Source organism: Penicillium argentinense (genome assembly GCF_028826775.1).
Source record: "Penicillium argentinense strain IBT 30761 chromosome Unknown utg000004l_segment0_segment0, whole genome shotgun sequence".
NCBI lineage: Eukaryota > Fungi > Ascomycota > Eurotiomycetes > Eurotiales > Aspergillaceae > Penicillium > Penicillium argentinense.
This window is the reverse complement of record NW_026622663.1, coordinates 4,534,696-4,562,019: the sequence shown is the minus strand read 5'-3', so window position 1 is coordinate 4,562,019 and position 27,324 is coordinate 4,534,696. Positions and strand designations below refer to the sequence as shown.

At 51.7% G+C, this 27,324-nt stretch overlaps 8 protein-coding genes across 8 annotated transcripts; 4 read left to right on the top strand and 4 right to left on the bottom strand.

The window, feature by feature from the left end:
• Positions 1-10: 10 nt before the first annotated feature.
• Positions 11-2,430, bottom strand: N7532_004629 (grainyhead-like protein; the record flags this gene model as incomplete). Its single annotated transcript, XM_056617123.1, has 4 exons — positions 11-312; positions 378-1,555; positions 1,618-2,355; positions 2,417-2,430. The coding sequence occupies 4 exons, from the start codon at positions 2,428-2,430 to the stop codon at positions 11-13; spliced, it is 2,232 nt and encodes a 743-aa protein (XP_056477480.1).
• A 5,693-nt stretch (positions 2,431-8,123) lies between these two features.
• Positions 8,124-10,707, bottom strand: N7532_004628 (zinc metalloproteinase family protein; the record flags this gene model as incomplete). The annotated part of the gene is made up of 4 exons (XM_056617122.1): positions 8,124-8,220; positions 8,284-10,151; positions 10,220-10,321; positions 10,402-10,707. 4 exons carry the CDS (start codon positions 10,705-10,707, stop codon positions 8,124-8,126), a joined length of 2,373 nt encoding a protein of 790 aa, XP_056477479.1.
• A 2,058-nt stretch (positions 10,708-12,765) lies between these two features.
• Positions 12,766-13,994, top strand: N7532_004627 (uncharacterized protein; the record flags this gene model as incomplete). Its single annotated transcript, XM_056617121.1, is given in 3 exon segments — positions 12,766-12,825; positions 13,024-13,800; positions 13,812-13,994. The coding sequence occupies 3 exon segments, from the start codon at positions 12,766-12,768 to the stop codon at positions 13,992-13,994; spliced, it is 1,020 nt and encodes a 339-aa protein (XP_056477478.1).
• Positions 13,995-14,947: 953 nt separating this feature from the next.
• On the top strand, positions 14,948-16,027 carry N7532_004626 (bZIP transcription factor; the record flags this gene model as incomplete). Its single annotated transcript, XM_056617120.1, has 1 exon — positions 14,948-16,027. The coding sequence occupies one exon, from the start codon at positions 14,948-14,950 to the stop codon at positions 16,025-16,027; it is 1,080 nt and encodes a 359-aa protein (XP_056477477.1).
• A 214-nt stretch (positions 16,028-16,241) lies between these two features.
• Positions 16,242-17,979, bottom strand: N7532_004625 (MFS transporter; the record flags this gene model as incomplete). The annotated part of the gene is made up of 3 exons (XM_056617119.1): positions 16,242-16,856; positions 16,926-17,501; positions 17,593-17,979. The coding sequence occupies 3 exons, from the start codon at positions 17,977-17,979 to the stop codon at positions 16,242-16,244; spliced, it is 1,578 nt and encodes a 525-aa protein (XP_056477476.1).
• A 945-nt stretch (positions 17,980-18,924) lies between these two features.
• Positions 18,925-23,002, bottom strand: N7532_004624 (CLH domain-containing protein; the record flags this gene model as incomplete). The annotated part of the gene is made up of 5 exons (XM_056617118.1): positions 18,925-19,211; positions 19,281-21,521; positions 21,584-22,547; positions 22,604-22,630; positions 22,694-23,002. The coding sequence occupies 5 exons, from the start codon at positions 23,000-23,002 to the stop codon at positions 18,925-18,927; spliced, it is 3,828 nt and encodes a 1,275-aa protein (XP_056477475.1).
• Positions 23,003-23,193: 191 nt separating this feature from the next.
• On the top strand, positions 23,194-24,562 carry N7532_004623 (RMD1 family protein; the record flags this gene model as incomplete). Its single annotated transcript, XM_056617117.1, has 2 exons — positions 23,194-23,529; positions 23,588-24,562. The coding sequence occupies 2 exons, from the start codon at positions 23,194-23,196 to the stop codon at positions 24,560-24,562; spliced, it is 1,311 nt and encodes a 436-aa protein (XP_056477474.1).
• A 526-nt stretch (positions 24,563-25,088) lies between these two features.
• N7532_004622 (T2 family ribonuclease) lies at positions 25,089-26,641 on the top strand (the record flags this gene model as incomplete). The annotated part of the gene is made up of 6 exons (XM_056617116.1): positions 25,089-25,366; positions 25,432-25,726; positions 25,780-25,972; positions 26,028-26,264; positions 26,326-26,423; positions 26,498-26,641. The coding sequence occupies 6 exons, from the start codon at positions 25,089-25,091 to the stop codon at positions 26,639-26,641; spliced, it is 1,245 nt and encodes a 414-aa protein (XP_056477473.1).
• Positions 26,642-27,324: the final 683 nt, after the last annotated feature.

Here is a 27,324-nt window from a genome sequence, read left to right as displayed (position 1 = left end):
CGCTGGGCAATTAATACGTTAATTTGATCTCCATGGGAGATCCCGAGAAGCCGCCACCGGGGCCTGGAGTTTCGTAGATATCGGCAACCATGTCCTGCCCTTCTGGAAGCTCACGTACGACGTCATCGTCGACCATGATCCGCAGTCCATTTTTATTGACGTGGACGATGCGGACGATGCGGGCTGGATCGATGTGGTGCTTCTCGGAGATTTTCTGCGTCAGATCTCGGGCAGTCCGTTCGGTAAGATAGATTGCGCGATAGAAATCGGGGTTTTGGTTGTTTCCAGCGAATTTGACATAAAAGCATGCGACTGGAAGGGGTTGTTAGCAATGAAAAATACAGGGAGCATAAACATTCGCTCAAGGTATCACTTACTGGGCTGAGGCGGTCGCTCTGCTGGAGGACAGTAGGTCGGGTCGACGTCGACGACCTCAATGTAGCCTACCTTGGCGTCCTCCGATTTGATTTTGTGTACCACGCCTGATTTCTTCAGGTCCTTGAAGCTGCCCATGTGAGGAGAATTCAATGAGACATTGCTGCTGGTGGGGGACAAGATCAAAGACTCCAACGACTGCGATGCGTTGAAGCTCTGGCGGTTCAGGCCGTCCGTCTTTATCTCGCTGTCAGCAGGAAGTCGGACCGGGTACAAATCGGGATCATCCTCCTCCTCCCCGCGTAAGGCGAGAACGCTGACATTGCGAGTGGACGAGAACATATCCTGCATCATGGCCAGCTTGGATTGGAGGTCATCTTCCAAGGACATCTTCTCGGAGTTTCCGTCCTGGGATTCCATCGACCAGGTCCGTTTGTGCTTCGAAGTCTTCGACCGATCCATAGACTTCAAGGTCGAAGCGGCGCTGCCACGCTTGCGCTTGCCGAATCCACCGCCCACCTCCGCCTGTGCAATCTGCTGCTTCAACTTCTCGATCGTCTTCTTCACATGGGCGACATCGTTGGACAGCTTGCGCTCAGCGCCGTGGTCGCGGAAGAGCTTGACCTTGCAGTAAGACACCTCAGCTTCCCGGGACACACCAGCGTCTTCGCCTGGTACAAGGAGCTCTGTCTTGGCGCATAGTCGGACTGGAATGCCCTTCACACCCTTGGAATGACTGAAATCAGTCGACAAGAAATTGAATCGCACGGGAATAGAGCAGTCGGATGTGCCGGTGTCGGGGTTGGCAGTCCAGGTGACACAGAACCCATCGAAGGACATCTGTTCAAGCTGGATCTGGCGGTGCTTGTTGTCGCCGCCTGGAACCGAATCCGCAAATTCCACGGCCAAAAGTTTCCCTCCGCGTTGGTGTGCCTCGTTCAAGCCTCGGCCCTCCTTCCATAATTGCCAGCAGGTTGCCGGTTTCAATCGTTGCTGCTCTTCGTCGAAAGAAACGCGGACAAACGTGCGGTACTTAACGGTTTCGGAAGTGGCCATTGGTGGGGTTGAATCGGTCACTGTCAAGTTATAGGCCTGTCCCTTGTTGAGGTAAGATATGGGGATCTCTCGTCGATGCTTCACCATTGCGGTTGGTGCTCGGAGCGTCACATTATATCGAAAGCTGAGTCAAGTCAGTATATTGAAACAACAATGACAACAAGAGGTTTTGTTTCATCGACTTACTTGTCAGCATCAGCATAGGACATGCTCATGGCATTGGAATAATCAGTCGCATTGGTGGCATTGGACGCCTGATCAACCGGCATCGAATGCATCGAATGCATCGACCCGTTATCGCCGGATTCATCCATCGCATCGAATGAGTTCCGGTTCATGAATGCGCTAGGCGCAAAGGACGCTTGTTGCAGATAGGGGTTCATGTCGGGCAGGTGAGTGGCCATATAATGTTGCTGAAACTGCTGGTCCATATGTGTGTTGCTGGGGTGAGCCCCAACGAGCGGGTTTGAGAGCGAGAGGGGGGTGATCATATTCATGCCGGTGGTAGGTGTGTGTAGGTCGCCGGCTTGATTGTGGAAGACGGCGCCCATGCCGCCGGAGTTGGGGGTGTAGAATCCGGGATGTTGGCCGGCAAAGGAAGACATCAACTGCATCGACGCTGTGTCCATCCATGACGGGCTCCAATTGAGGTCTTGTAGATTGCGTGGGGTGCGTTCGTTGAGAAATTTCACATTGGCCTCATCCAACTTCATCTGCTGTGGATCATGCTCCAGCGGTCTAGATCGCACATCGGCCATGTCAGCACCAAACCCCAGATTCAATAGCTCAGGTTCTGCATACCGTCCTGTCATCAAGGGAATGCCCCCATCCGGTCCATGGTCGCTGTCTCGACGGGGCACGATCTCGGAAAATGTTTGCTGGAAGCGACTGATGAACTCGTCATCGGGCTTCCGAGTACTGTTCCTGCATTCGACACATGTTAGCTCGAGGCCATTTGTCGGTCATTTTGTGCCTTGCGACTCACCGGTTGCGAAACATTGAGGGCTGGGTTTACTGGTGGTTCTCCGCAATGGAAGAATTGCACGCAGAAGGGTCGGAGCGGAGAAAATGAAAAGCGCGCAGCCTTAGATAGACCATCTGACTACACAATTCCAATCCACTGTCACCGTAGTATTGCGTGGCCGCGATTCTCTTTGCGCGTGGGGGTGAACTTTTTCTTCTTTGGTGATTGACTTTCCCCGTATTCCGACAGTTTGGGTCGTTCTATGGATTCGATTCGGCCGGAGAGAACGGAGATCGGAAATAGGAGGTTTCGAGGGATATTCGACGCTTCCAGAACGGAATCCGGTCTTCGGTTAAGTCACGTCGAACAGTCGCAAGTAAAATGTAGGGGTATGCGAAAGGAGCGTGGAGGTCGGGAGGTCGATTGCGCGGAAAAAAGTACGGAATCGGGCGAGCCTCACAAAGCGGAGATTCGAATCACACGGAAGATCGCAGGCAAGGCCTCCAAGATAAACGCGATGGTGGTCGAGGGAGTAGGAGCAGAAGCCAAATCGGTCTTGGAATTTAGCGATGAGGCCCCTTTTTTTATCGAGAGTTGGAGAAATGGTCGGAGCGGCGAGGGGGAAGGAGGGGTGGAACACGGTGTATGACGAACGAGCTAGAAAAGGGAACAGAAAAAAATAGAAAGGCCGGTACGGTCCATGGGGCCTCCAATGATGTAAGATCTATGAGCCACTGAAGGGATTGACACCCACCGAGCCACAGTCCAAGGGGGGGGAACAGTAGTTGTGGTTGGGCCGGGGGGTAGGGAGTCGTAGAGAGCTGTCGGAAGATCAGAGAAAGAAAGGTGTTGCCACTTGAAGGCTGGAGCCGATAAGGACCAGGGGCCGCATGGGGAGTTTTTTTTGAATTATTTTTTTATGTGACTATTTCAAATGGGGAATCGAATATGGAATGGAAGTGATTGGTACAGTATTCGGAGTACCAGGGGGGAAAGGAAATATGGAGCAGAGAAGGGAATGAGACCCAAGGACGAATCAGTGGGGATTGCTAACTGCAAACCGCCCATCAAATTAAAAAAGAACATCCTTCACGAAAACGAGTGTAATTTACGTGTATCTTCGGCGTAACAGGAAGGGTATGTATTCTGGAAAGGCGGAGGGATTGTATGATATTGTTTTCCAGAGGGGTTTTTTACTCCATTTTTCCTTTTCCTTTCGGTTCCCTATGACATGATATCATTGCTCGGCGATCGTATTGGCCTAGTCCAGCCGGAGTGCTTCCGTCTATCGATAGGGCACTGCTACCGACTCTCCGGGTTCGGGTTTCTCTCCCCCACACGCCACACCTTCCCAACGTCTGCGGCCTTGCTGCCTGAGCCGATAATACATACTCGCATGTAAGCGCGAAGAATCTCCTATGGGCACGAGAGTATGCATGCAGCCTTTTCAGTCATCCGCGTCGAACATGTGGTAAGGCCAGGAGGGCTGGGTGGCGGAAGAGGCGGTGGGAACAGTAATGGCATGACCTTCCCTCACACAAATCAGAGTGGCAGATGCATCTCCAACAGCCACATGACGACTCGACCGGAGCCGCAGGCAACGATTTTCACTGCCATCCCCGAGCCACACCATCCACCGCGCGCTCTGAGCCGTCAAAAATAAATTCAAATCATACTGTGCAATGGAGTAGACTGCGAATCGTCCGCCCATGGAACCGTTGTGACTGTGCGCTCCGTCTCTCGAACCGATGGTACATTGTATGATAGGCGGTTGCTGGGCCGGACTTTGGACCCTCGACGATCGGCTCAGGAGTAGATACGGTCGATTATTTATGATACCTACTACCCAAGTACTTTAGGGTAGTACGTACTATTTACATACAGTAGGTACGGCCGCTGCTGTTCACACCTCGTTTTCGTCTTCGGTGCGGCACCAACGTCATTTGGGGCTTGGACCAGGGCCTTAAATGCGGTTTGCGGGTTGATCGCTAGGGAAATACCATGGGTTCCCATGTGGGCTCGGTTCATGCGTACTGCTTGTGGGACTCAGACGAGCGCACGCAAGTTGACGTTGCTCATTTTATGTATCTGAAACGCGTTCCTCCACAGTACACAGGATACCTTCAGGTCGCCGAGTATGTCTGTAACAATATAGAAGCCCAGCTTGTACTTGTCGGACACTGTATAATACAGTACAATATTATGTGCCACGCTCTCGATTTGCCACCGGACCCTCCTGGTGGATGTATCTCAAGAGAACGGTACTCGTAGGTATGCACTGCGATACACAAGCTGACCATACCCAATTATACGGCTATTCGGCTTAATTCGCGCCGTGCGATTGCTGGGCTGGCATCCCGCCAATCAACACCCGACATTTCCGGCTCGGACAGCTCGGAGCACGTGCCTGTTACAATACCGAACAATATGCGCACAGAGCCCCATCGCCATCTGTACATCGAATCGGCCCCATCTCATATCGCAATCGACGGTCGTCCCCGATCTGCTTTCACATATCAAGTCGACTTTGCCGTTGACCTTGGATGAATCTTTTCTCCATTACATATCATTCCACATTTATGCCTAGGTTATTATTATTATATATAAATTTCTTTTTAAAAACCAAAAATCTTTTCCAGGGGAAAAGTGAGGGAAAAATAAATTATTAAGTTTTGCAATGGGCTCTGCATTCTGAGCTCAACCCTTAAATAGGCGGCTGTCAGCCGGGGAGATCAGCCGCGATGGTAATTGGTCGGCAAGAACCTCCGAGCTAAAGGGTGAAGAAGAATGGAGCCACAACCGCCCAAAGCAGCAGGGATGCTCGCTTCATCGTGGCACCGGTGTATGGGTGCGTGCTGCTGTCTCGACCGATTCTTGGCTGACAGAAGATCGAATTTAACACCCTCATTCTCGACCGACCACGGGAGAAGAACCCCAACCCGATCATCACCGTCAGCGACGAGTGCTGGTGGATGGAGCATTTTCTGACCAGGTCGCATTTAAGCTACAAGCTAAAGCGCGTATCTCGCTAGTATTCCACGATACCAGGCTAATCCCGCCCGGTCGACGCACGGGGCGAAAAGCATCACCCGTGGTGACACCGGACATGAATCATGTCCTCCGTGGCGGATCCACGTCTTTGGAAATGGTAAACGGTGGATGGAGGAACATACAGTACGGTAGATGATCAGTAGGGGAGAGGCTACGAGACTCGTGACGTCAGGATTCCTTTTCCGGGCCATATTGCACCAATCAAAAGTTCCTCCCAATTTTCGAATGGACCCCTAATTGGAGATTCGGGATTGGTTTTTTTTTTTTTCTTTTCTGTCAGGTCACAAAGGCCTTTGAACGGTTCCATATATTGGTGATTTGGATGCTTCTGGGCTGAAAGCCACCCCGTCATCGTCGACACTTTGGAGTGGCGCGCACGCCACTAGCGACATTAGGAACCGGGGGAGCTGTCGGGTAGTCGGGATGGATCCATCTTTTTGATTGTTTGCAAGCTTGGTCTTTGCTTCTTTTGATATCCGTGATGCTCTGCGACAACATCCTCGATACACTGTGAAAAGGACATGGCAGGGATCACGGATTTATTCTGAACTTTGGCGAGGGAAAGGATCTAGATCGGTTGTACTAATTAAATGATCATCCCGCGCGTTGTCGCGCGATCGCCCATCGGCCACGATGATGTGTTCAGGGCCCCCGGTAGCTGAGGTACAGTCGAGCTCGGGGGTGAGGCTGCCAGTGATGCGCAGAGTAACGCGCCGTGCGTCATAACTGTACACGATTGCCCATTTTCGCACCGAACATTTCGAGGAAAACTCTCGAGTGCGACCCACGCCGGATCACCAGGCAGGACAACGCGTCCTTCGTTTATTCTCGGCGCGAACGCAGATCATTGCAGCTGGCGCCAGACCGAACAAAAAGGATAGGGAGCTTGGGCCCCGGGCGATGGGCGCATGTTCAGTACCTGGTGCACGGCGTAAGGTACCTTAGCTTAGGGTCCCCCCGTGTGTCCTGTACCTTAGGGCGTACAGTAGTACATAGTGCAGGGGCGTGCACAAATGTACGTGGAGATCCCTGCTGGAATCGAAGCGGATAAAGCAGCCGCTCTCCACGGCGGGGACTCGCATGTGCGACCGGGGCGGGACGGGAGACCAGTCAGGCGCAACGAGGGCATTGCCACTGCGGATTTAGGCATCCGACGGTGAGTCAAGCACACACGCCACAGCGAGGCACAGGGACGCGATGCGGGAAGACGAGCATCTGGTGGGCGCAGGACGACGAGCTTGCGGGGAGCGGGACGGGCGGAATGGAGGGCAAGGCCAATCAGCCGCGGTGAATGTCGCAAGGTGTGGGTGGGGAGAAGAAGGTGTGGCGAAAAGCAGTCAGATGTGCTGCATACCCTATCCACTAGGGTATGTACAGATAGAAGACAGTATACAGTCTACACTGAGGCAGTATACTGCAGTATATAGTGCGAGGCATTATTGTGCCCCCGCAATGAGCCGAGCCAGTGCGAGAGCCAATTTGGAACTTGGATAAGACCCTCGGGTACAGTACCAAGGTAGTAATGACTATGAGAGCTTATACTCTACTAAAGAGTACCTAGATAGTACCATGACCTAGATAGTGTGCAGGCCTCAATGGACTGTTCTCGGAAGTATCAACCGTGTACTATCGAGTATAGTTGACCAGCGAAGCCAGAACTGATTCTACTATTGTATCAAATTCTACATACTGTGATGTACATGCAGGCACCGGCATTTCTGGCATGGAAACCTTCCCATAGCTTTTCCCCATATTTTGATGTGCAGTAGGACTTTGGGCTGGATTCAGTAATAATGATACATAACAGAGGGGCAAAGGATCCATCGGATGCACTTGATCAGCACCTCCAAAAATGATTGGTTCAAGCGCCCGCTACCTTCTTTCGACAAATCAGATAGCCCGTACTATCTATGAGATTCCACTGTAACTGTTGCAGCCTGACGCGTCAGGAAGGAGTTCCACTAGTGATAAGTATTATGTACGTCTATGGCATCCATGCCGATCGGGATACATGAGGAAATTGGATCCTGCGATGGCAAATCACACCTGCATCTCAATCCATCCATACCCTCACGGGCGGAGAAGGTACATTCCTGAGGCTGGCTCCAAATGTACAATGTGGCTGTGTCAAGGGCTCATGATCGAAATTGTCACGCCATGATATCACATTGGCCCATGCGGCTCCACTCCGAATTGAATTTCAGTCTTCATCGATGACGTATGGAAAAGGAACCGGACGATTATTCTACGCGAACGGACCATGATTACCCTATACAGTATGCCTCCATGGCGGCACCGTAGGCGAGGAATGAATGTGAACACTGGGCAGACCCAGCCCATGGTAGTAGTATTACCCTCTATAAACTGTCGGCCAATATGAATGTTTCTTGTACAAGATATCCTGAAGTCCTTGCGCAATCCGAATGCTCTTCCCAGTGGAAGAGATGAGTACGATGAGTCCATGCCACTGCAACTCCCGTCAACGCCAAACAAAGAACTTATCAACAAAAGGCATACTAAGCCCGACAGGACCACGTGTATATATGCTGGCCGATCCAGGCCAGGTTATGTTCCCTAGAATGCCAATCCCATCGTGTGCGCGAAACGTGGTCAAAAAGAAAAGAAATTGTGACTCGATGCCATTATTTTTTTGCGGCTCAGGATGCTCAAGCTCCGTTTAGTGCTGAATGATGAGAGAAAATCCGTCGACCCAAGACCCGCAGGATCCAGAGACACCGGCGATCTTATATCCCAAAGGCGGGATCAAAGTGTGTCTGGAAAAGCAGTCAGCATCATCATTAACGCAGCGAACTAAGGGTGTGAGTCTCATGACTTACCCAGATCCTCCGGTGGCATTCCCGTAGAAGCCGGATTTTCTCCCTTGGCTGGTGAGGATTTCGATCCCGTCAATCCAGAGCCCAGCTCGAACATAGAATCCAAGAAGAATCTCTCCCCGGCGTGTATCGAGGACGAATTCGTCGCCGCCAGGCTTGCCGCCTCGCTTTCCAAAGAGCTGGCTGGTCATGTCCTCGTAGCAAAATTCGATGCCGTCAAGGGCGTATCCATGATATATCTTGATGGAGGTCAAGAGCTTCGTCTTGACAAAAGCGCACTCGAGCAGAACTTGCTCGGGCTCGCTGCCCTCCATAGTAGACTGTCCCAGCTTTCCGCTCTTATAACCAGTTTGACTCTTGGGAAGCTTGACCAAAGAGCTCTTTGACTTCAGAACACCAATATCTTCGACCGTGTAGCTGCCCATGGCGCCTGAGAAGACCACCACTCGAATCTTCTTTTTCTTCTCCTTCTCGGTTCCAAATAGTTTTTGACGAAGCTCGCTCTCGGTGACGGTGATTTGTTTGGGCAGACCGTTGGGACTGGACTCGGTGTTAAGATACTCGATATAGTTGCGGCAGAAATCGTCACCCTCTTGATACAATTCCATGAAAGCAATACCAGAAGATGCCGTGAAAAGAATTTTGCCATTTTCCACTGGCCAGACCTGGACACTGTCATCCGAATGGACTGGTGCGTCATTAGGGAGGCGGAAGGCAGGGTGAAATCGGAAACGCAGTGCATCCAGGCGATGCCATCCACACTCGTCATTCGGCAGACACAGTTTCAGTCCCTGCGCTTTGGTGCGAGTCGAAAAGGGCTCTTTGGTCAAGAAAGTGCGGTTGAGCTGCACGTAATCTCGAAGCATGATCCCCGCCTCTTGGTGTGGGCATCCGAATAAATGCCCAACCTCGTGCAGGTGCGCCCCAATACCCAAGTTGGCCGACTCCCAGTTGGAACCAGCATCGCCACTGTCGTTGGCCACATAGTTGGTATCTGTTCGTGTGCAATCACTGAACGCATCGACCACATCCTCCAAGCAAGATGGGTAGCTCTGCAAGCAATGTGACCCGAAGATAGCCATTTTGATATCGTCGTCGCCGGACCCAAGAGCGGCATGGCCAGTGATCATTTGTGCGCTCGTGTCCCAATGAGAGTCAAGAAGCAATACCGAGACATACTGCTTTTGGCCAGGCTGGGAGGGGAACCGACTCCGCACGGCGTCCTTGGCGATTGTGAAAAGCTCATCTCGGCGCTGAGCGTTGTCATTTTGCTGGGCGATGTTGAGATCCCGTAGTTCAGCCACAGTCTTTTCCGAGCGAATGACGTGTATCTTCGCTTCGTTGCGCATCTGGCCTGCCGACAAGTCTCGACGGCTCAGGCTACCGGGCTGCCACTCCTCTTCAAACCGGAAGCAACGCCGCCCGAGGTTGTTGCGGTACATCTGCTCTCCGGTGAACGCTTGCCATAGATAGGCCGCTGTTCGGTATTTTCGAATTGCCGTTTCGAGTCCGTTTCCTTCGCGCTCTGTCCTCTCGGGCACTGCATCGTAGGTTCCTTCCGAATCCTTTCCCAACAAGATGACCAGGTGCAGCGGCGGGGTGTTGACCAGCGGCAGGTAGTTGATATTAATCCAAGTCGAGTGGACGGCGGGATAGGTGCTTCCTGTGGATAGCTTGGGCGAGACGAAGTCGAAACGAAGACGATTAGGGCCTGGCACTAGATGGGCGAGAACTTTAAAATGAGAGGCCGTCACGGGCCAGCCGATGGACGGGAAGTTATCTTGGTGATGGAAGACGGTCACATTTCCGTCCAGCGGATGTTGACGCGGGTCTCCAATCTGACCGTAGACGAGCAGTACTTTTTGATGCACCTGGAAAGTCCGTTAGTAGCAGTTCTACTTCTTCCCCTTTCCCATCTATAGGGTATTGAATGACTCACCCAATTGTTATCGGAGATCGACACAATCCGTGGCGCATATGGGGAGCTTGGGGTTGGCGACCGCAAGACTCCATTGATAGACGAGGCTGAGGCTGAGCTGCCCTGTTTATGAGACGATCACGGTTAGCCTTCCTGCGAATGTCGGGGTATGCGCCCGCGAGAGAGAGAGAGGTGTTACGTACCACAATGCTGTTTCGTTGTGAGGGGGTGGTCATGTAGGGCCCCGGGCGTTGCGGGGGAGGGGCGAGAGGAGTGCTGGCGGTGCTGGCGATGCTGGTGCCATTGGATTCGGAGAGCGAGGGGAGGTTGGGCGACGAGAGGGTGGGCTTGATCGACGACGGGGGGGTGATGGAGCTGTGGGAAGACGTGTCGATCGTGGAGGAGGATTTGCCCGAGACCACTTCATCGACCTTGGTCGAGGGCGACTTGGCGTCGGTCGCATTGAAGCTGGCCTTGGAGCGTCGTCGCAGCTGCTTGAAGAACGGCATGATGCAGAACTTCTCACCAGGAGAAATTCTCAGGGGAGGCGCAAGAGAAGGAGGTTCAGGGCGGCGCTCGCCAGCTCTCGCCAGGAACAGGAGAGCGCGACCGTTTGCGGCGGGTGACGACGCCGCTGGAGTCGCCCCGCAAGAACCAGCAGAACTAACAATGGAACAATGTGGAAAGCAACGCGAACGAGCAGGTACCGCAGGGTCGTCGGGAAGAGTGCGAGTTGGAGGGAGAAAGAGCCAGAGACAAGTTTCCTGAAAGGAATCTGCAAATTCGCGTCGATGTCGCCAGCAAACGTCCCAAACAGCACGTCCCACGACGTCCTGGACACATCCACCTTTGAAAGAATAATGCTTCTAGTAGTTAGTCCTACCAGTCCACAATCCACCACTGGCTCAGCGCCCGTCAGGTATAATTAGCCCTTAACGTCGTGCGCATTACGTACCCCCTTCGCCTGCGAGACAAGGACGCCTATCGCTCCCTGGGAGTCGCAATGTTTCACCGGTGGATCTCTCCATGATCGCCCTAACGCTCCTAGCTCAGATCTAGTGTCGGGGCTAAACCAGCATACCACGCCCAGTTCCCTGCTTTGCGGCACTGGCGACGAGCTTGCTCCAGCTTCATCAGACCCCTGAGAATGCCGCCTACCAATGACAGACCCCGGACGCAGGACAATGGGGGAGGGAAGGAGGAACGGAGGATTCGATGTCTCCATTCTCGAAGCCCATCGTCTGCGACTGCGACTGCGACTGTGGCGACGCCGCAGGCTGCATGGCGTATCGCCAATATTTTCCTGACCAGCCAAGACGAAACTCTCCACTGCTATGCTGCATTTTCGGATCTTCAATATTAATGTATCTCCATGCGCTCGAGAGTCCTACGTAGTGGGCTTGGCTTGGCTTGAACCGGGACACTGACCTTCTTGATCTTCTGGACCATCCTAATCATCCTGACTACATACTGTGAAATCCCTGGCTTCTCCGTACTATCAGTCTTGGTGGGCCATCCCGAAACTGGACGGCTAGGCTCCGGGTCGCATATATTAGCCTGCAGCACGCGCGATCTGTGCATCTGCATTGCCAGTAGCTTGTCGGGGGCCACGCAGGCCGGGTTGGGCGTGACACGTCGGGATTCCAGCCCCAGGAGCACGGATATACTCTGCAGTGATCGAACACAGCATGTCCCCCCGGGCCGGATATTGTTGGCCTGGCCGGGGATACCTACCCTCACCCAACGGCCTGACGTGCCTGGTCGCTGCGGCTCCGGGCGTTGACCAGGCTGGGCATCAAACAGGAGGCGTGAGACACGATCCCCATGGCCCGTGCAACGCTTGACGAGCGCGGCCACCTGCCAGCATGCCACATCGGACAGATTTCATCTCCCCCTCGTCGATGACATCGTGAGCGCATGTTGCTCCGGCATGGCAGATGTGGATCGGAATCTTCAGATGGCACTGGCATGCCAGGTGGTTTCTGTGGCAGGCCCACCGGAATCCTCAGTCTCGAGCCAGCACGATCTCCGTCGAGCTGTGGGGGGCGCCCAGGTATGTGGCTGGAGCCGGCTAGATTTTTCACTCCATCTGGCCTGGCTGCCCTATGCTCTGGACGGTCAACCATGTCAGTCCAGGTTCGAAATGTAAACGTTTCCATTGGTGTCCTATCTCACCCTCTTCGAAGAGAAAGTAGTGTAGTTGCAGCTGTAGATGGAGGCTGTAGCGGGAGAAAGTGCGAACCACGGAACTGCAGAGCGCGTCCGTTTCGGCGGCGCGGCACGCGTTTTGGTACATAATCACTTCCACTTTTGCACTCTCCTCCTCTCCCAATCTCTGCGTTCATGCCGGGACGCCGTTCAGTCTGAGCGATACCCTAAACAAAACACATTCTTTTCTTCACCTTCTCCCCGTGCACTTCGCTGCTTCTAGGTTGTCCGATCGACGGCTCCTAGTGGGCTCCTGCTCCGCCCATTGGACCCAACTCCTTCCCAGCCGCCCTTGCTGCCACCCGCAAAGGCCTTGACACTCTGTTCCCTCGGGTTTCTCTTCCTCGTCATTGCCCACCATGACCCTGTCGCAGCCGAGTTCGGCGGAGAAAACCATTCGCAAAATCGACATCGCCCAGGTGAGCATTTTCCACATGCTGCGAATCTCGTGAAAACTAGAAAACCTTGATGAGCCGACGGGGAATCCCATGGGCATGCATCCACTCCATGCAGGCACCCAAAAAAAAAAAAAAAGAAGGCTTCCAAGACTCCAGAAATCTTGCCAAGGGGTCCTTGCAAGGAATCATCCGTGCTAATGACGACTCCCTTTGATTTAGGTCTCGCTGAGTCTACAGGACCGCCTCGGCTTAGCCAAACTCAAGTACCAGCATGGCCGGCTTCATGGCCTGAACAGCAACTCGCCCTTGGATAGCGACAAGCCCTCCGATTCCTCATCCGACTTCTCACGGAGCCGCTGCGAGACCCCCTTTACCTCTCCTCCCCTTCGAGCCGCTACCTACTCCAAGGAGCTGCCACGATCAGCCCGCAACAAGCATGCCGTGACCTTCAACTCCCGGGTCATGCAGCCCATGCTGTCGGCCAGTCGGAAACGCATGCGGTCCGATTCAGCCAACGAACGCCCTGCGAAGGCTGCTCGAGTCTCCTGGAAGAGTTCCTACCAGTTGCCCGAGTCGTCTCCTGGTCTCAATCGACACCTCACGGCCCGACCGAACCATATCCCTTTCATGTCGGAGGCCCCCATCCCCGAAATGTCATCTCCCGTCTACCATGGTCCCTCGGACGAGGAGAACGACCCCGACCTGCCCTTGCATAGCTTTCAGAATGTGAGCTCCATGGTGGGCTCGTCGCCTCCCCGAACCCCGCCTCCCAAGCACGCACGTCTGCCACGCAATGATCGTGCTGGGCAGCACGAGGATGGAGCCGATCTTCTTTTGTATCTTGCCAATTCACCCACGCCAGCTCGTGTCGCCCGTAGCTCGCATAATCAGACTTTCCCGCCCTCCACTCCTCCCAGCCAACATGCAGGTCTGCCTTCGTTGACCCCCAATCTCGGAACCCCCGGCCAGCAATTCAATTTTGCCGATTTCGTGAATGTGACTCCAAGCCCTGCTCAGCCGGCGTGGGGGGTCGCACTCCGGGCAACCCGGCTCGAACGCCTCTTTCCACTAAGGATGCTCGCAAGCGACTGAACTTTGATGCTCTCGTGCCTCCTAGCAATACCTCCAGCCCTCGGACTCGCCAGGAAAGCGGGCTGGCTCTGCAGCTGGGCGGCGAGCTACGACCCTAACTCGGCTGCTCCCCTACCTCATTCAATTCTCTTGTCCATTTATCCCTTTATTCCCTTTGAAGCCCCCTCATGACGTCTGACGATTCTGTTATGTACACCCTGCTAGTGTTTTCTTTTCTCTTCTTTTTCCACCTTTGTAATCTGTCTACCGGCTGCATCGAATCACTTTCTTCGGAGAAACATCGATCTCGGTTGCCAAGGCATTTCCCCATTTGCATCCATGGCGTTTCCCTACTCCAAGTTTCTACATCACCCGAGCTCTGCATTTCCTGTTCTCGGTATGATCAATGACGTTGCCCTATTGTCTCCATTTCATTGTGTGCCCTTCTCCGCCCGGTCATTGCATATGTCCTCTCTGCATCCAACATGCCTTGTGATGATACTCTGCACCGTCCTTATTCCTTTTGATTCTTAAGAAACTTGATCCCTGCTGTGTCGTGTCAGCTACCTTGCACAGCGTTAGAGATGACTCTCCGGGGTATTTCGAGATGTAATGAAATTAATGTGCATTAATCATACCATTCTCCCCTAACACTGCGAAGGTACCATCATAACAAGACGCTTCACATGTGAATTTTCACTCGTAGCCTGATTCGATAAATATCCAGGGTACGTAGTACACTAGTGTAGTGAAGATACTTGATCGGAAATTATCGATTGCTTGTCTGAGATTGCTCTTTATGTCAAATAGGTTTCGAAATGGATTTTTATTGGGTAGACAACAATACGCAAAAGGATTAAAGTATAAATTGCTCGAAACATTGTGAAGTCGATGAAAGTGAAACTCAGGTACCCTGGGCAACTCCCCCACATGCTCAAGTGGTGCACAATAGTTATGCACCGGATAATTGATTATCCGATGAAATATCGCTATCTTACCACACACCTCAACCTTCTCGATTCGAGTAGAGATACCCAAGCGCCTGGAAGCATTAGTCTGGAGCGGGCACCTAATGTCAGACCTGTCATCGGCAGAGAGAAAACGTGTGCGAGATCGACGGGCACAACAGACTCTCCGCAACAAGAAGCTGCGCCATACAGTCGAGCTCGAAGTGCAGGTGGCGCACTGTGAGCAATACCACAATGAGAAGGGCGTGCAGCATCTCCTCGCGGTCATTGAGAGTCTTCGGAAACAGAATGAAGCCCTTGTGGCTCGGCAAAGAGCATTACGCTCAATGGTGAACTCATGGGACGAGAGGTTGGAGCAGACAACACTATGTGACTCGCCAACGGCCCATGGTCAAACAAACGGAGAGCCCAGACTTTCTACACCTCTGGGATATCACACATTTCCTGAGCCTCTCGATGGGGCCACTTGTTCCTTGTCCCTGAATAATTTACCGACCTCGGTGGTATCGCCACTACAACAATCTCCCAAGCATCACAAGATAAACGACAATGTGGACTGGAACAAACTCCCACTCTACTCGGATGACTTTTCCCGTCTAAGAACCGTGACATTTCCTTGGTTCGCTCACATAGAGCAAATCACGCCATGCCCTGACACTCCCGAATCACCCCTCGATCTCCTATATGGCAGCAATACCAATCCACTGGCAAACATGATCCACATGGCACTCGAAAGACGGCCATGTCGCGACCCTGAGAGACTAGCAATGGGATGGATTGTATATCATTTTTCAAGATGGGTCATTGCGCCGAGTCCGAGAACATACGAGAACTTGCCTCGCTTTCTACGACCTGTCAAAGACCAATTGCAGATCGAGCACCCCATCGCGTTGAGCTGTGTTCCATGGCCTAGTCTAAGATCAAACATGATTCGTCAATGGCAGCTTTACGAGAATAATCGCGATGATTTCTTTGGTTTGTTTGCCTGTTGCATCAAGATCCGGTGGCCGTGGGGTGTCAAGGTCCTTGAGCGTAACGAGGAGAATGAAATTCGCATCAAGCCTGCTTTTTATCAGACATTCATGAAAGAGGAAGGCTGGGGTATCACTCAAGAGTTTATCAATGAGCATCCGAATCTCATGGTAGGTATTGATGTCAGTTCACTTCTCTTCAACATGACTTGAGTTGGAAACACCCGAAAACAAATTGAAAAAGGGTAAAAAGTATTAAGATGTATCATTTGACACAGGCCTCAACAATGTGTTATCAAACAGGAAGCTCTATTGGTTAGCTAGTATATGTGCATTCTATCTTTGGTTGCGAAGATTGTGTTTTTTTCTCAAGGCACCTTAAACCTCAATTAGATCAATTCCGATAAATGAAAAACACCGACACTTATTATTTTCTTTTATCCTCCAGGTCAACAGGCCATCTCTCTCGAATCTGCTTGCCGAACTTGGTGAAGATGATGGGGATCGGAACGAAAGCAAGTGCAAGAAATCCCAACAGCGAGTTCCCCCAGCCAAGCCCCAAAGATTCGAACATGGGTGAGCCGGCCAGAGGAAGGAACGCTCCGACGAGCGACCGGGTTGCTGTCAGAGCTGCATTGGCTGAGGCTGCATAGGCGGGATAGCAGTCAATGATATAGGTTTGGATAGGCATAAAGACGCCCATCATCCCAACACCGAACGGGAACATGCCAATGATGGGCACAATCCAGAAAACATGTTTATCAGCGGTCCAGCCGTACCAGAAGAAGCTGATGGGGAGGATACAGGCGAACATGATCATCGTCGGGAGTCGCATCTCTGGCTCGAACTTGCCACCATTTTGGGCCGTAAGCTTCTTGACGATGCGGTCGTTTGTCAAGGCGATTATCATAAGACCGACAAAGAACCCGAGACCAATTCCCAAGTATGCGAGACCAGATAGGCCAACCGTAAATCCGTAGGTACGCGTGAAGACATCGGAGATTGTTGTGAAGAAGAGGTAGAGCAATCCATAGACAAGTGCCTAGTATATTTGAGTCAGCAACCGTCGAGAACGCGGGTAGGACCATGAGATAGAAAACCTCGCTCTTACCATATAGGTTGAGAGTAGCAACACAATTGGCGATTTGCATAGCAACAAGGCCGGTCGAATCAGGCTGCGTTTCAAAACCTGCGCATTTGAGAGGGGCTCACGGTCAATGTCATATGCACTCTGCAAATCGGTGCGGTCAAGTTCCTTTGACAGCTTGGCCGTTTTCCACCTGATTAAGACAGGCGCATATGTTTCCTTGTTAAGCACCTCAATGCCAAGCTGCATAGCACCACTTGCAATGAGCAAGACCCAGAAAACCCATTGCCAGCTAACCTCTTCACCTAGGAATCCACCAGCAATTGGGCCTGCCACCGGTCCGATCAGAGGCCCCATACTCCAAATGGAAGTAGCTCTCCCGCGCAATTCAGTGGGGAACAGGTCTGCAACGACACCAGCACCAAGCGTGATGCATGCTGATCCTCCCATTCCGGCGAACAGTCGACACACGATTAGTGTTTGGATATTTTTGGAGAGAGCACATCCGATCTGCCAGACGACGAAGAACCAATTGGCTCCGCTGAGAACTACGCGACGACCGTAAATCTCGCTCAGAGGGGCCAGTAGTAGGGGTCCGATCTGTAAGGAAATCAAAAAGTTTAGTCAGACAATTCAAGTAGGTCAAATAGTTGGTCTGCGCAACGGCGACGTTGAACAAGTATGAACTTACCGTATACCCAATTAAAAAGATGCTGACACTAAAGGCAAGAATAGTCTCATTCGTTTCATGGAATTCCGCCCCCATATAGACGACCGCAGGCGAAAACATGCTCGATGCCAGTGGCGAGATGAAAGTGAAGGCGCTGATCAATGCGAGCAACGCCCACTTTTTGCTTGCAGCGAAGTTTTGAGGGTTCTGGGGGTCGTCCTGGCTGTCCCATCCGACTATCCCCCGGCTCAAGTCTGTCTCTAGGAATTTCGGTGCTGCTGGAGTTGGCTCCTCTGTGGTGTGTTTTGTCGCTTGTTTTTCAAGATCAGGTTGCACGTGAGATCCATCCTCGCCGTTGAGGGTCGAGAGATTCGAGCTCGATTTCTGGCGGTCCAAGCTGCTCGTCATGACAGTGTGTGAGGAACGGAGATTAACGCAGAGCGCCTTTGAGTGGAAGAGAATGGCCGGGCAAGGAAAAGAAAGGGCCCCAGTCGCTGCATTAAGTAAGAAAGATCTAGAGTGAAATTAATTAAAAATCAAAAAATTCTACGATCAGAAATTACGCATCTCTTTTCCTGACATCTGGCACCCTCCGCAGCCCTGAAGGGCTGGATGAACCCGCGGAATAATCGCCGCCAAAGGGAGATGCGCATAAGCGGGCATTACATTATGCCCCGTAAAGACCCAACGGTTAGACGCACTGATTCAGTGTCCCACTTATCAGCCAAAAACACCAATAATAATATGCCTATTCTTCTAAAAGTGGGGCATTGAATCAGCATACAGCCCTATGAATTTGTACCTCAGAGATTATGCCGTCGATGAGCTATGTTATGTACTATGCACAAGTCGGCTCCCATCTAAGCATTCTGGCATCATTTGCTTCGGTTGGTTCTGTTCGGTGGGAAAATAGTAGATTCGGGAGGTAAATACGAATCGTGGCCTAAGATCTTAAATCGCAGAAATAAGCGGCCTATAATTGACGCTACCGCTAGTGATGATGAATGCTACCATAGGGTGTATCTGAAGTGCATATCTGCAGTTTAAAAAAAAAAAAAAAAAAAAAAAAAAAATTCAAGCCTGGAAGATTCCTGGAGGGAGCACGCGTACAGAGCTCTCCGGTGCGTTAGGATGAACCCCAAGATCTCACAGGTGTGTGGGGTATGTGGCAGTCACAGGATGGCTACGTGGATAAGGATAAATTGCCTCCCAATGCAGTAGAAAGATCTGAGAACGAAGCGCGCGGGTATCTCGAAAGAAAACAGAGAGTACTATACATGAAAATGCACAGGCGGGGATTGCAGTGCGGTGAGCAAGCAGAGATGGGCTCTCGGTTACCAACCGACGAAAATTTCATGTTTCGCCCTCGACGCCAAGCGAATCAATTTTCCTTGTGAGAGCGCAAATCCTGCAGCCGTCGCCTATCTTCTCGCGGAGAAGCCGCGCAGTCGTCACCTTGGGGCCAACAGTGCGAGAGGCAGTCGACGAAGACGGCTCCTCGGATGGCGATGAGGGTCTAGGTGTATGGTCGGCCGATCCATCGGGGCTGCTTGTACTTGATTGCTGCCGCGATGCCTCTGAACGCAAATGCGATAGATGAAAAACATGGCCGCATGCAAAACCGATGAGAATCTCGCGTTCTTCAGGAAGCCAAGTTAGCATCAATTACTTTGGGGGTTGGTAATTCATGGCCTCGAAGAGATACTCACCGTTTGCTTGAAAGGGAGCATGGCATCCGCCGCACTTTCCTTGCCCCGGACCGCCTAACTTCACGGCGCTAGAGGCCTCTACCGCCATGTCTGCTTGACCTTCCGCTCCAGCGTCGTCGATGATATCAAATTTAATACCGCGACGTTGACCTTTGCGCAGCGTATCCATGCCCTGTGCAACCTCGCCTTGCATGACGCGGGCCGCACCTTGACTGATGATCGCCTGCAAGTCATGCTCTCTGATCAACCGAGTGAGACCATCCCGAAGACCCTCAATCTCAAGCCCGCTTGGGATTCGACGAACGAGTTTGATTGGATCAATCGCCGTTCCCGCCTCGACAAGTAGCCCATGGATGAACTTCGGCTTGTCCATTGAATAATCGAGAAGATCTTCCCAAAGATCGGGGTCATCTTGTGACTTGGCAAATGAAATCGCCTGGGATACGTCTTTCAGGTCTGACAAGATCAGATTTAGGGCTCGTTTAGTCTGACCCATCTTTGATAGCAGGTAAATCAACTCTGGGATATAATGGCGTTGCTCGCATATAGAGGTGGCAGTCTCAAAAGTGTATGAAATGCTCTTCTGCAGAAAATCCATAAGTAGAGGCCGATCATATTCTGCAAAGACTTCCACGGCCGTGTCTGCGAAATTATCGATCAGAGCTTTTCCTTCGTCGGCAGCCAATTTGCTAGCGGCGTCGCGGGTGTGGGCTCCACGGCCTCGTCGAGGTTTTGAGGCCTCATGTGAAAGATACTCGCCACGCCATAGCGCACGAAGGTAGAAATAAAGGAAGAGAAAGCGATTGGCGGCCTTCAGCTGCGACACCACAGTTTCAGGGCGTACAATACCAGTATAGGCTTCGCTGGCGAGAAGTTGAATTGGCTCTGCGGTCAACTCTTCCAGTTGAGCTATTGTCGTCGAGGGAGATCTCAGCTGTTCCTTGGAGACGCGAAGCAGGATGAAGGCGGGGATATCATCAGACACGGAATCCACCAACCGATGCTCTAAAACCAAGGACATTGCTGTATCTGCATCCTGCAAGCGAATGTAGCAGTGCAAAGCTTCGCGGTAATGGCCGCCGACCAGGAGAAGCCTCGCTAAACAATCTGTTAACATGTGCCATTCCTCGGAGTCCGACTGTACGGTGTCTGCCTTGAGTTGTTCTTCAATTGCAGACGTCACATTGTTTGAGTCGAACAGTTCGGAAGGCCATTCGTCGACCAATTCCTTGAACCTGTTGAGATCTCGAGTAACATAATATGTGAGGATGAAATCGTAGATTGAGGACGACAGGGACGGATGCATGTCGATGGGGATATGCGGAGTGATCTCATCGACCTTGTCTTTCTTGATGAACACCCATGTCCAGTGTTCCCATCGTGTGGAATTGCGCATTACCTTGCTGCAGACCTCGGCAGCCTCCCTCCATTTTTCCTCGCCGATAAGCTGTTCAACCCAGCTTTCGCCAAGACGAGCCTTTTCTCGATCGGCGGCGGAGGTCTTCGCTCGGCCAGCAGTTATTACAGACGATTGATCGTCATCAAAGAAGTCGCCCAGGCTGCTTTGAGATCTCACGGACCCAGAAACCACTTCAGGTAAATCAAGTGACGAGACGACTGCTTCAGGATTCTTATCGACAAGGTGCCATGCCTCTTCATATCGGCCATGAGAATCAAGCCAGGAAATTCTGTCGGAAATATCCCTTTTCACGGCGACAACACAGTCGAATGGGCTATGCACGAATATTTTCGCACCTGGTGCTCCGGAGACATCCTGAACTTCTTTGGGGAGTGCGTCATCGGCAGATAGACTCCTAGAGGCGAAAGATGGAGATGCTCTGATGGATCCCTTATCACCGCTGCTCGTTGTGCTGCGGATACTGGCGCCAGAGCTGAAAAGGCGTGCTGAATACATTGTCGCATCCAGTAACCCGTGTCCAAGGGCCCCGAGAGCTCCCCGCTGGACAACTTGCCCCTCTGGGGTCTTCCATGGAGGCAATACGCTCAAATGGTAGTCCGATGAAGTCAGACCCTCAAAGCGATTGACAGAAAGTGTGTCCGCGCTTAATTCTTCTTTGGTTTCGATGTCGATAATACGAAGTTCAGGCTCCAGTCCCTTCTGTTTCAGGCCGCGGCCAGAACTTCTCCTGTTGCTTTCAGGCGAGTCATCTTCGACTTCGATGAACGCAAGAACCACAAGAAGGCGCGGTGAATACAAAGAAATACCCGATATCACACAATCTGTTCGCAGGCTGCATATTGGATCAGTATCGTATGTTCTAGATTGTCAAAGTGTGACTTACATTGTGGCCACTTCCGCGGAACCGTATCTCTCGCCCTTCGAAGATTTACAGGCGCGGTCCGGGTATACATCAATGACCCAGACAGTTCCCCCCAGCCGACGACCAGTTTTTCAATATTCTCGGAAATACGAACTGACGACGGCTTTTGCGATGTTGTTGTGAGGTCAGGTTCGAGATTGTCTTCGTCATACAGAGCAGACTGATCAATCCATTCTGCGCGTGCTTTCCAGACACCGGCCATTTCCTCCCAGCCCGGTCGGTTCGGACGGTCAATGTGGCTTATTCGCTTCCAGGCAAACTCCGACTCTGAGGTCTCGAGATGCAGGTTTGACCGCATTATTTTGATGCCCTCCTCGTTTACCCAAGCAACATACTTCCCGGACAAAGACCAACGAATAGTACTAATCGTGCCTTCGCCACTATGCAGTACGGTGTCTTTACCGCTATTGGCTCCCAAACCCATTGACCCCAGCCAGCTCGACGCTGTTGCTGTTGCTCCACCCATGGTAGTTGCGTTTGAACTGACCCCGACTCGGCCGCCGGTAGTAAGAACCAGATCCCCAGCTCGACCTCCGGAAATAAATGCCCTGTCATTCTTGTATTCTGGGGAGAGAGCTACGGCCTGGACAGGCCGGCCAAAGTTCCGTTTCAGAATATCTTTCGGGTCGACCAACGATGATATGCATACGTTTCCGTCGATTGAGGCAGAGGCAATGTAAATCGAATTAGATGGAGTCACCGGAACGGGCGCGTGTTGGTTCGGCCTTGGATGGCCGCGAATGCTGCCAGAATTTGTGGAAGTTCGCGTCGGAGGCCGGGGATCCTCCGTCGCCGCCTTGCCAGAAGTTTCGGGTTTCAAACTTGGCAAAGGGGGCGGGAATGGGGATATGGAGACAGACGTAACACTCGCTGAATGTGCATGGTATACTCGGAGAGGCTGTAGCGAAGGCAACGAAAGGACATGCTGAACAAGGTCAGTTCAACCCCGCCAAGAGATGAGATTGGGCATGATGAACTTACAATGACACCATTATGGGTTCCAACGATCTAGACATATGTTATAGTGAGTAATCAATATCTCAAAATGATTGACTGCAAAGAGAGGGGTACCATTTTGTCTCCCGCCACAAGGAAGGTGCTGGTCGCATCGCCGTTGCGATATACAGAGCCTAAGTGTTTCGTAAGATAGGCGTATTTCAGCCGAGGCTCTTCGTCCTCCTCATCGGACTCTTCCTCGTTCTCTCCTTCTTCGGTTCTTCCATCGCTGCCTTCGGAATTATCATCACTGTTTGAATGAGCTTGGTCGTGATCGTCTTGAATCGTGTCGGAAGGAGATCGGCTTCGCGTTGCAGACGCATCGTGCTTCGGGGAGCCCCTAGCATCCCTCTCGCTCACTGTGCTCTCGCCATGCGTGTCCATAGCGAATCCCTCGTGGTGCCCGAAGCTCCCAAGCGGGTTAAATCGAGTTGCGACCAGCAAGCGGAGGCTGGATTGCGACGGCGTGGAGCTGGGGGAAGCTAGAGTTGGAGCGGAGCTCTGACTAAGCGGGTGTGTCCCTCGGCTCCGATCTTCAGACGATGTCATCGCGCTTCTGGTTTTTGCACATCATCATGTTTGCCAGATCCGCCATCTGCTCAGCCTGTAAGCGACCGATGATACCTCGGCCCTTAAGACAGGCGCAGATTCAGTACCTACACGCATCGCCAGCATTGGCACTCCCTCGTCGGCGAGACTTCTTCACGTCGAATGCTCAACTAGCGCAAACGCAGCCCTCCACGGACGACGCATCTTCGGAGAACCCAGAACTGCAGAAACAACGGAGACGTAGTGCGAGAGTACCAGCGGCGCCCACGTCCCTTCGACGAGTTGCAGTGGAGGCGCAAAGATCGAGAGATGGATTTCTCTCCAAGGCCCAGCTCAAGGAGCAGGGCATCCATCAAACTAAGGTTCGTACGAAGGACATGCTTCTAAGCGAGACCTTTGCTGAGTGCCTTTTCGGTATAGATAATTACCGCCTACGCCGTGGCCGAGCAGTTTAACATACGCAAAGTTCGAGACATACTGCAGGAGAAGGGATACGAGCCCGATCCACTGGAAACCGGACTTTTCCCTCAGGTGGTACATGTCCAGATACCAATTGACTCTAGAAGACGCGTCGGGAACCCATCCACCGCAGATTTGTCCTCTGACGAAGTAGGCGATGTCTTCGTGTTCCCATCTGGTACAGTGGTGGCATGGGCGCTACCCGAAGGCTTCACTTCTTTTCTGGCCACGAGAACCCTCCTTCCTGCAGCAGAGGGGGTCCATGTGGACGAAATTGAAACCGAAGATCTAGAGTTTGTGGAGGACCCGAAGCGGGAAAACAGCAGCATCAAGGGAGATACGATTATCTTGGGCGTGAAAACTGGAGATGGAGGTCCAAGAGTACCACTTGCAGCGCAACAGTCAATTGATACTGTCTTGACTAAGGTTGCATTCTCGTCGGGGCTTGCTCGAAGTACAAAGTTGGCAGTTCTTGAAAGTCTTCTGTCAAATTACTTCGAGTCAACCCGCACAATCCCAACTCTCCTGTCAAAGGGCTCTCGTTTGCCATACACGCGCGACTTCATCCTTCGAAAGACCGGACAGCTGCTTAGTGTGCGCGCGCAACTCAATCTCTATTCTGAGCTTACCGACTCTCTTCCGGATATTTTCTGGGATAGTCGACATGAGCTTGGGTTAGAGGGATATTATGAACAAGTTGGCAGAGCCTTGGACGTGGGCATCCGCATCAAACTTTTGAACGAAAAGATGGACTATGCTCAAGAGATCGCCAGCGTTCTCAGAGAGCGACTTAGTGAGACCCACGGCCTTCGACTTGAATGGATCATTATCCTACTCATTGCCGTCGAAGTGGGATTCGAGGTCTTGCGACTTTGGAAAGAGCGAGTGCATGAGAAGGAAGAAAAGGCTCGGAAACAGGCGACTTCGATCTCCTGAGTGAGCTACATGTCCCCATTTACACCACATTTCCATTTGGTAGTATAGCATAGATACAAAGATACCCAACTCATTTCTCACGACTCGGGTTTCCATGTACGCGAATCGTCCAATTCAGCATGCTACGTAATAGTGTATATACTAGGATTTTAGACCAAGTGATTGCTTGACCTACCACCAATTATGCACCGACACTTTAGAACTGGATAGCCTCTATCCCAAAACAGACATGCCGTCAAATCGTAGTAGCACCTAGTCTGGTACCCATTGTAGGTACTTGATCATATGCAGCCGCCACCTGATGTGCCTCAGTTTGTCGATCATTCCCTCATATGGACATGTGGATACCCGCGCTCATGATCGCCTTAGTCATCAGATGCTGGGGGGCGACGACAACCCCGACGTGCATTCAATATCTCAACTTTCCTTCCTCCTTGCCTATAGTCCTGGGTAGGAGCTTACCATTGAATCACTATATCTATCTACACTCCCCGTGGGTCCATTCAAGCTCATTAAGTCTATTATAATGTGGGAATCGCCCCAACAGGTCCTGGATCTCCCAGGTCCCCAGAAGATCCTCAAGGCCCTAGGATCCCTTTGGCTCTCATCGTCGGCCACCAACGACGGGAAAGCTCCGGATACTTCGTCCACATGTTCTGGCTCAGAAGTTAGTTGTCGAACTGAATATCATGGCCAAGACACTTGCTGTTTCAACTATCCCGGCGGTCAAATGATGCAGACCCAGTTCTGGGATTATGACCCCGCGCTGGGGCCTGATGACTCATGGACCATACACGGTCTTTGGTATGCTGAATTTCCGGTTGCAATGATTAATTAGGATACATGGGAACTTCGCTAATATGGAACAGGCCTGACCACTGTAATGGGGGATTCGATCAATTCTGTGATCGTAAGCGACAATACAGCAACATCTCGCTTATCTTAGTCGATTCGGGCCGTGGGGACTTGCTCGAATATATGAGTGAATATTGGAAGGACAATCGTGGCGACGATGCTAACCTGTGGCAACATGAATGGAACAAGCATGGTACCTGTGTCAGCACTCTCGAGCCCCATTGCTACGAAGATTACATCCCACAGCAAGATGTGGTAGACTACTTTGACAGGACCGTGGAGGTTTTTAAGGGGGTTCCTTCATACGCGGTTTGTCTTATCTCTCAACCCTATATCCGCTCAAAAGACTCATCTCTGCGCAGCTCCTCGCCGAGGCAGGTATCCTGCCATCTCATACAGAGACATACAAGCGCGCCGATATCGAAGAAACTCTATCAAATGCTCACGGAGCTACCGTGGTTCCAAGATGTCGAAACGGTGCTCTCAACGAGATCTGGTATTTCTTCAATGTTGCGGGCAGCCTTCAGACAGGGAAATTTATTCCTGCACAGCCAGGTTCGTCGATCGTAGAAGCCATTCTTATGGAAGAAATGCGCTAAGTATATCACAGACGGGCAACATTCAAACTGCCCTGCCACACATATCAAATATCCTCCCAAGAGAAGCCAACACGAACCAACCAAGACTACCACCCATGGCTCAGAGCCAACTGCACCGGGAACTCCATTTTCGGGCAAAGGCAATCTTATTGTTGCAACACTTAACCAGCAGCGAGGCTGTATCATCGGCTACGGGACTTGGTACGCTGCGGGGTCATGTGCTGTTTTCCGAGTCACGAAGATGTCAGGTTCGTTTCGAAAGAAGCTTGATCTCTGTTTTGATGTCTCGTCGGCTAACTCGATCCCAAGACGACATTTTCTCTCTCAGATCTAGGAAGGGCTTCTGCGGCGTCGAAGATGATAAATTGACTTGCGGGCCTCATGTACAGACTCCGAGCGCATTTACTGTAAGTTTCAGGATTATCGTTATCCCTACTTCCTGGCCCTGGCCCCTGGTCACTAACAAAATCGGTTTAAATAGGCCAAGGACGGTAAGCTCAGCTATGAAGGCAATACTACATTCTATGCCGACAAGGCCCCCAAGGGCCAAGTACAAAGCTCGGTTTATGCGACGCGGGGAGAGCATCTTCTTGAACTAGAAATCTCTTGGAAGCCCCACCACTAGTTGGAGTCTTTTACCGAAGCACTCTTGTGGCCCGCCACCTGCAGTAAAGGTCATGTACGAGGTCACGGTACCTTGTGATATAGTTCTTAGACAAAGTCTTAGAAGATCAAGATAAACATAGACGATTTCGATGCAATATTTGGGTTAAGTTGTGCTGACACGATGCGTAAACAAACTAAAATACAGAGTGGTACTACGTCAATGACAATATGTGACCACTATCAAAAGAACCCAAAGCTAACTAGCTACAGGAATTTCATTGAGCCCATGAAGTACATATCAAATCATAAAGGGGGGAGGATGATTAAGTGAGGTGAAAACAAAATGACACGCCAGAAGGCAGCCTCCCAAAAAGGCGCCGCCGAAGAAGACAACACCGAGTCATATCCGTGGTCCCAAAAGTAGAAACAGGCCATGGCCCAGAAAATCGAATGAAAACAAGAATAGAAGGGTGTGGGGAAGGGGCAGGAAGGGCATAAAACAAGATCCAAACTCTCCAAGTCCAAAAGTCACAAAATTCCATCACCCCGGGCAGAGCCCAGTCATGTGCGCGGTAAGTTGAATGTGCAGAAGCAACAAAGTTTCGTCGCTCATCCCGAAAAGAAAAGAAAGAACTCCCGTGTCAGATCGTGGTGTCGTCAGTTGTACAAGCTCATAAGATGTCATCGCAAAATTTTGTCACG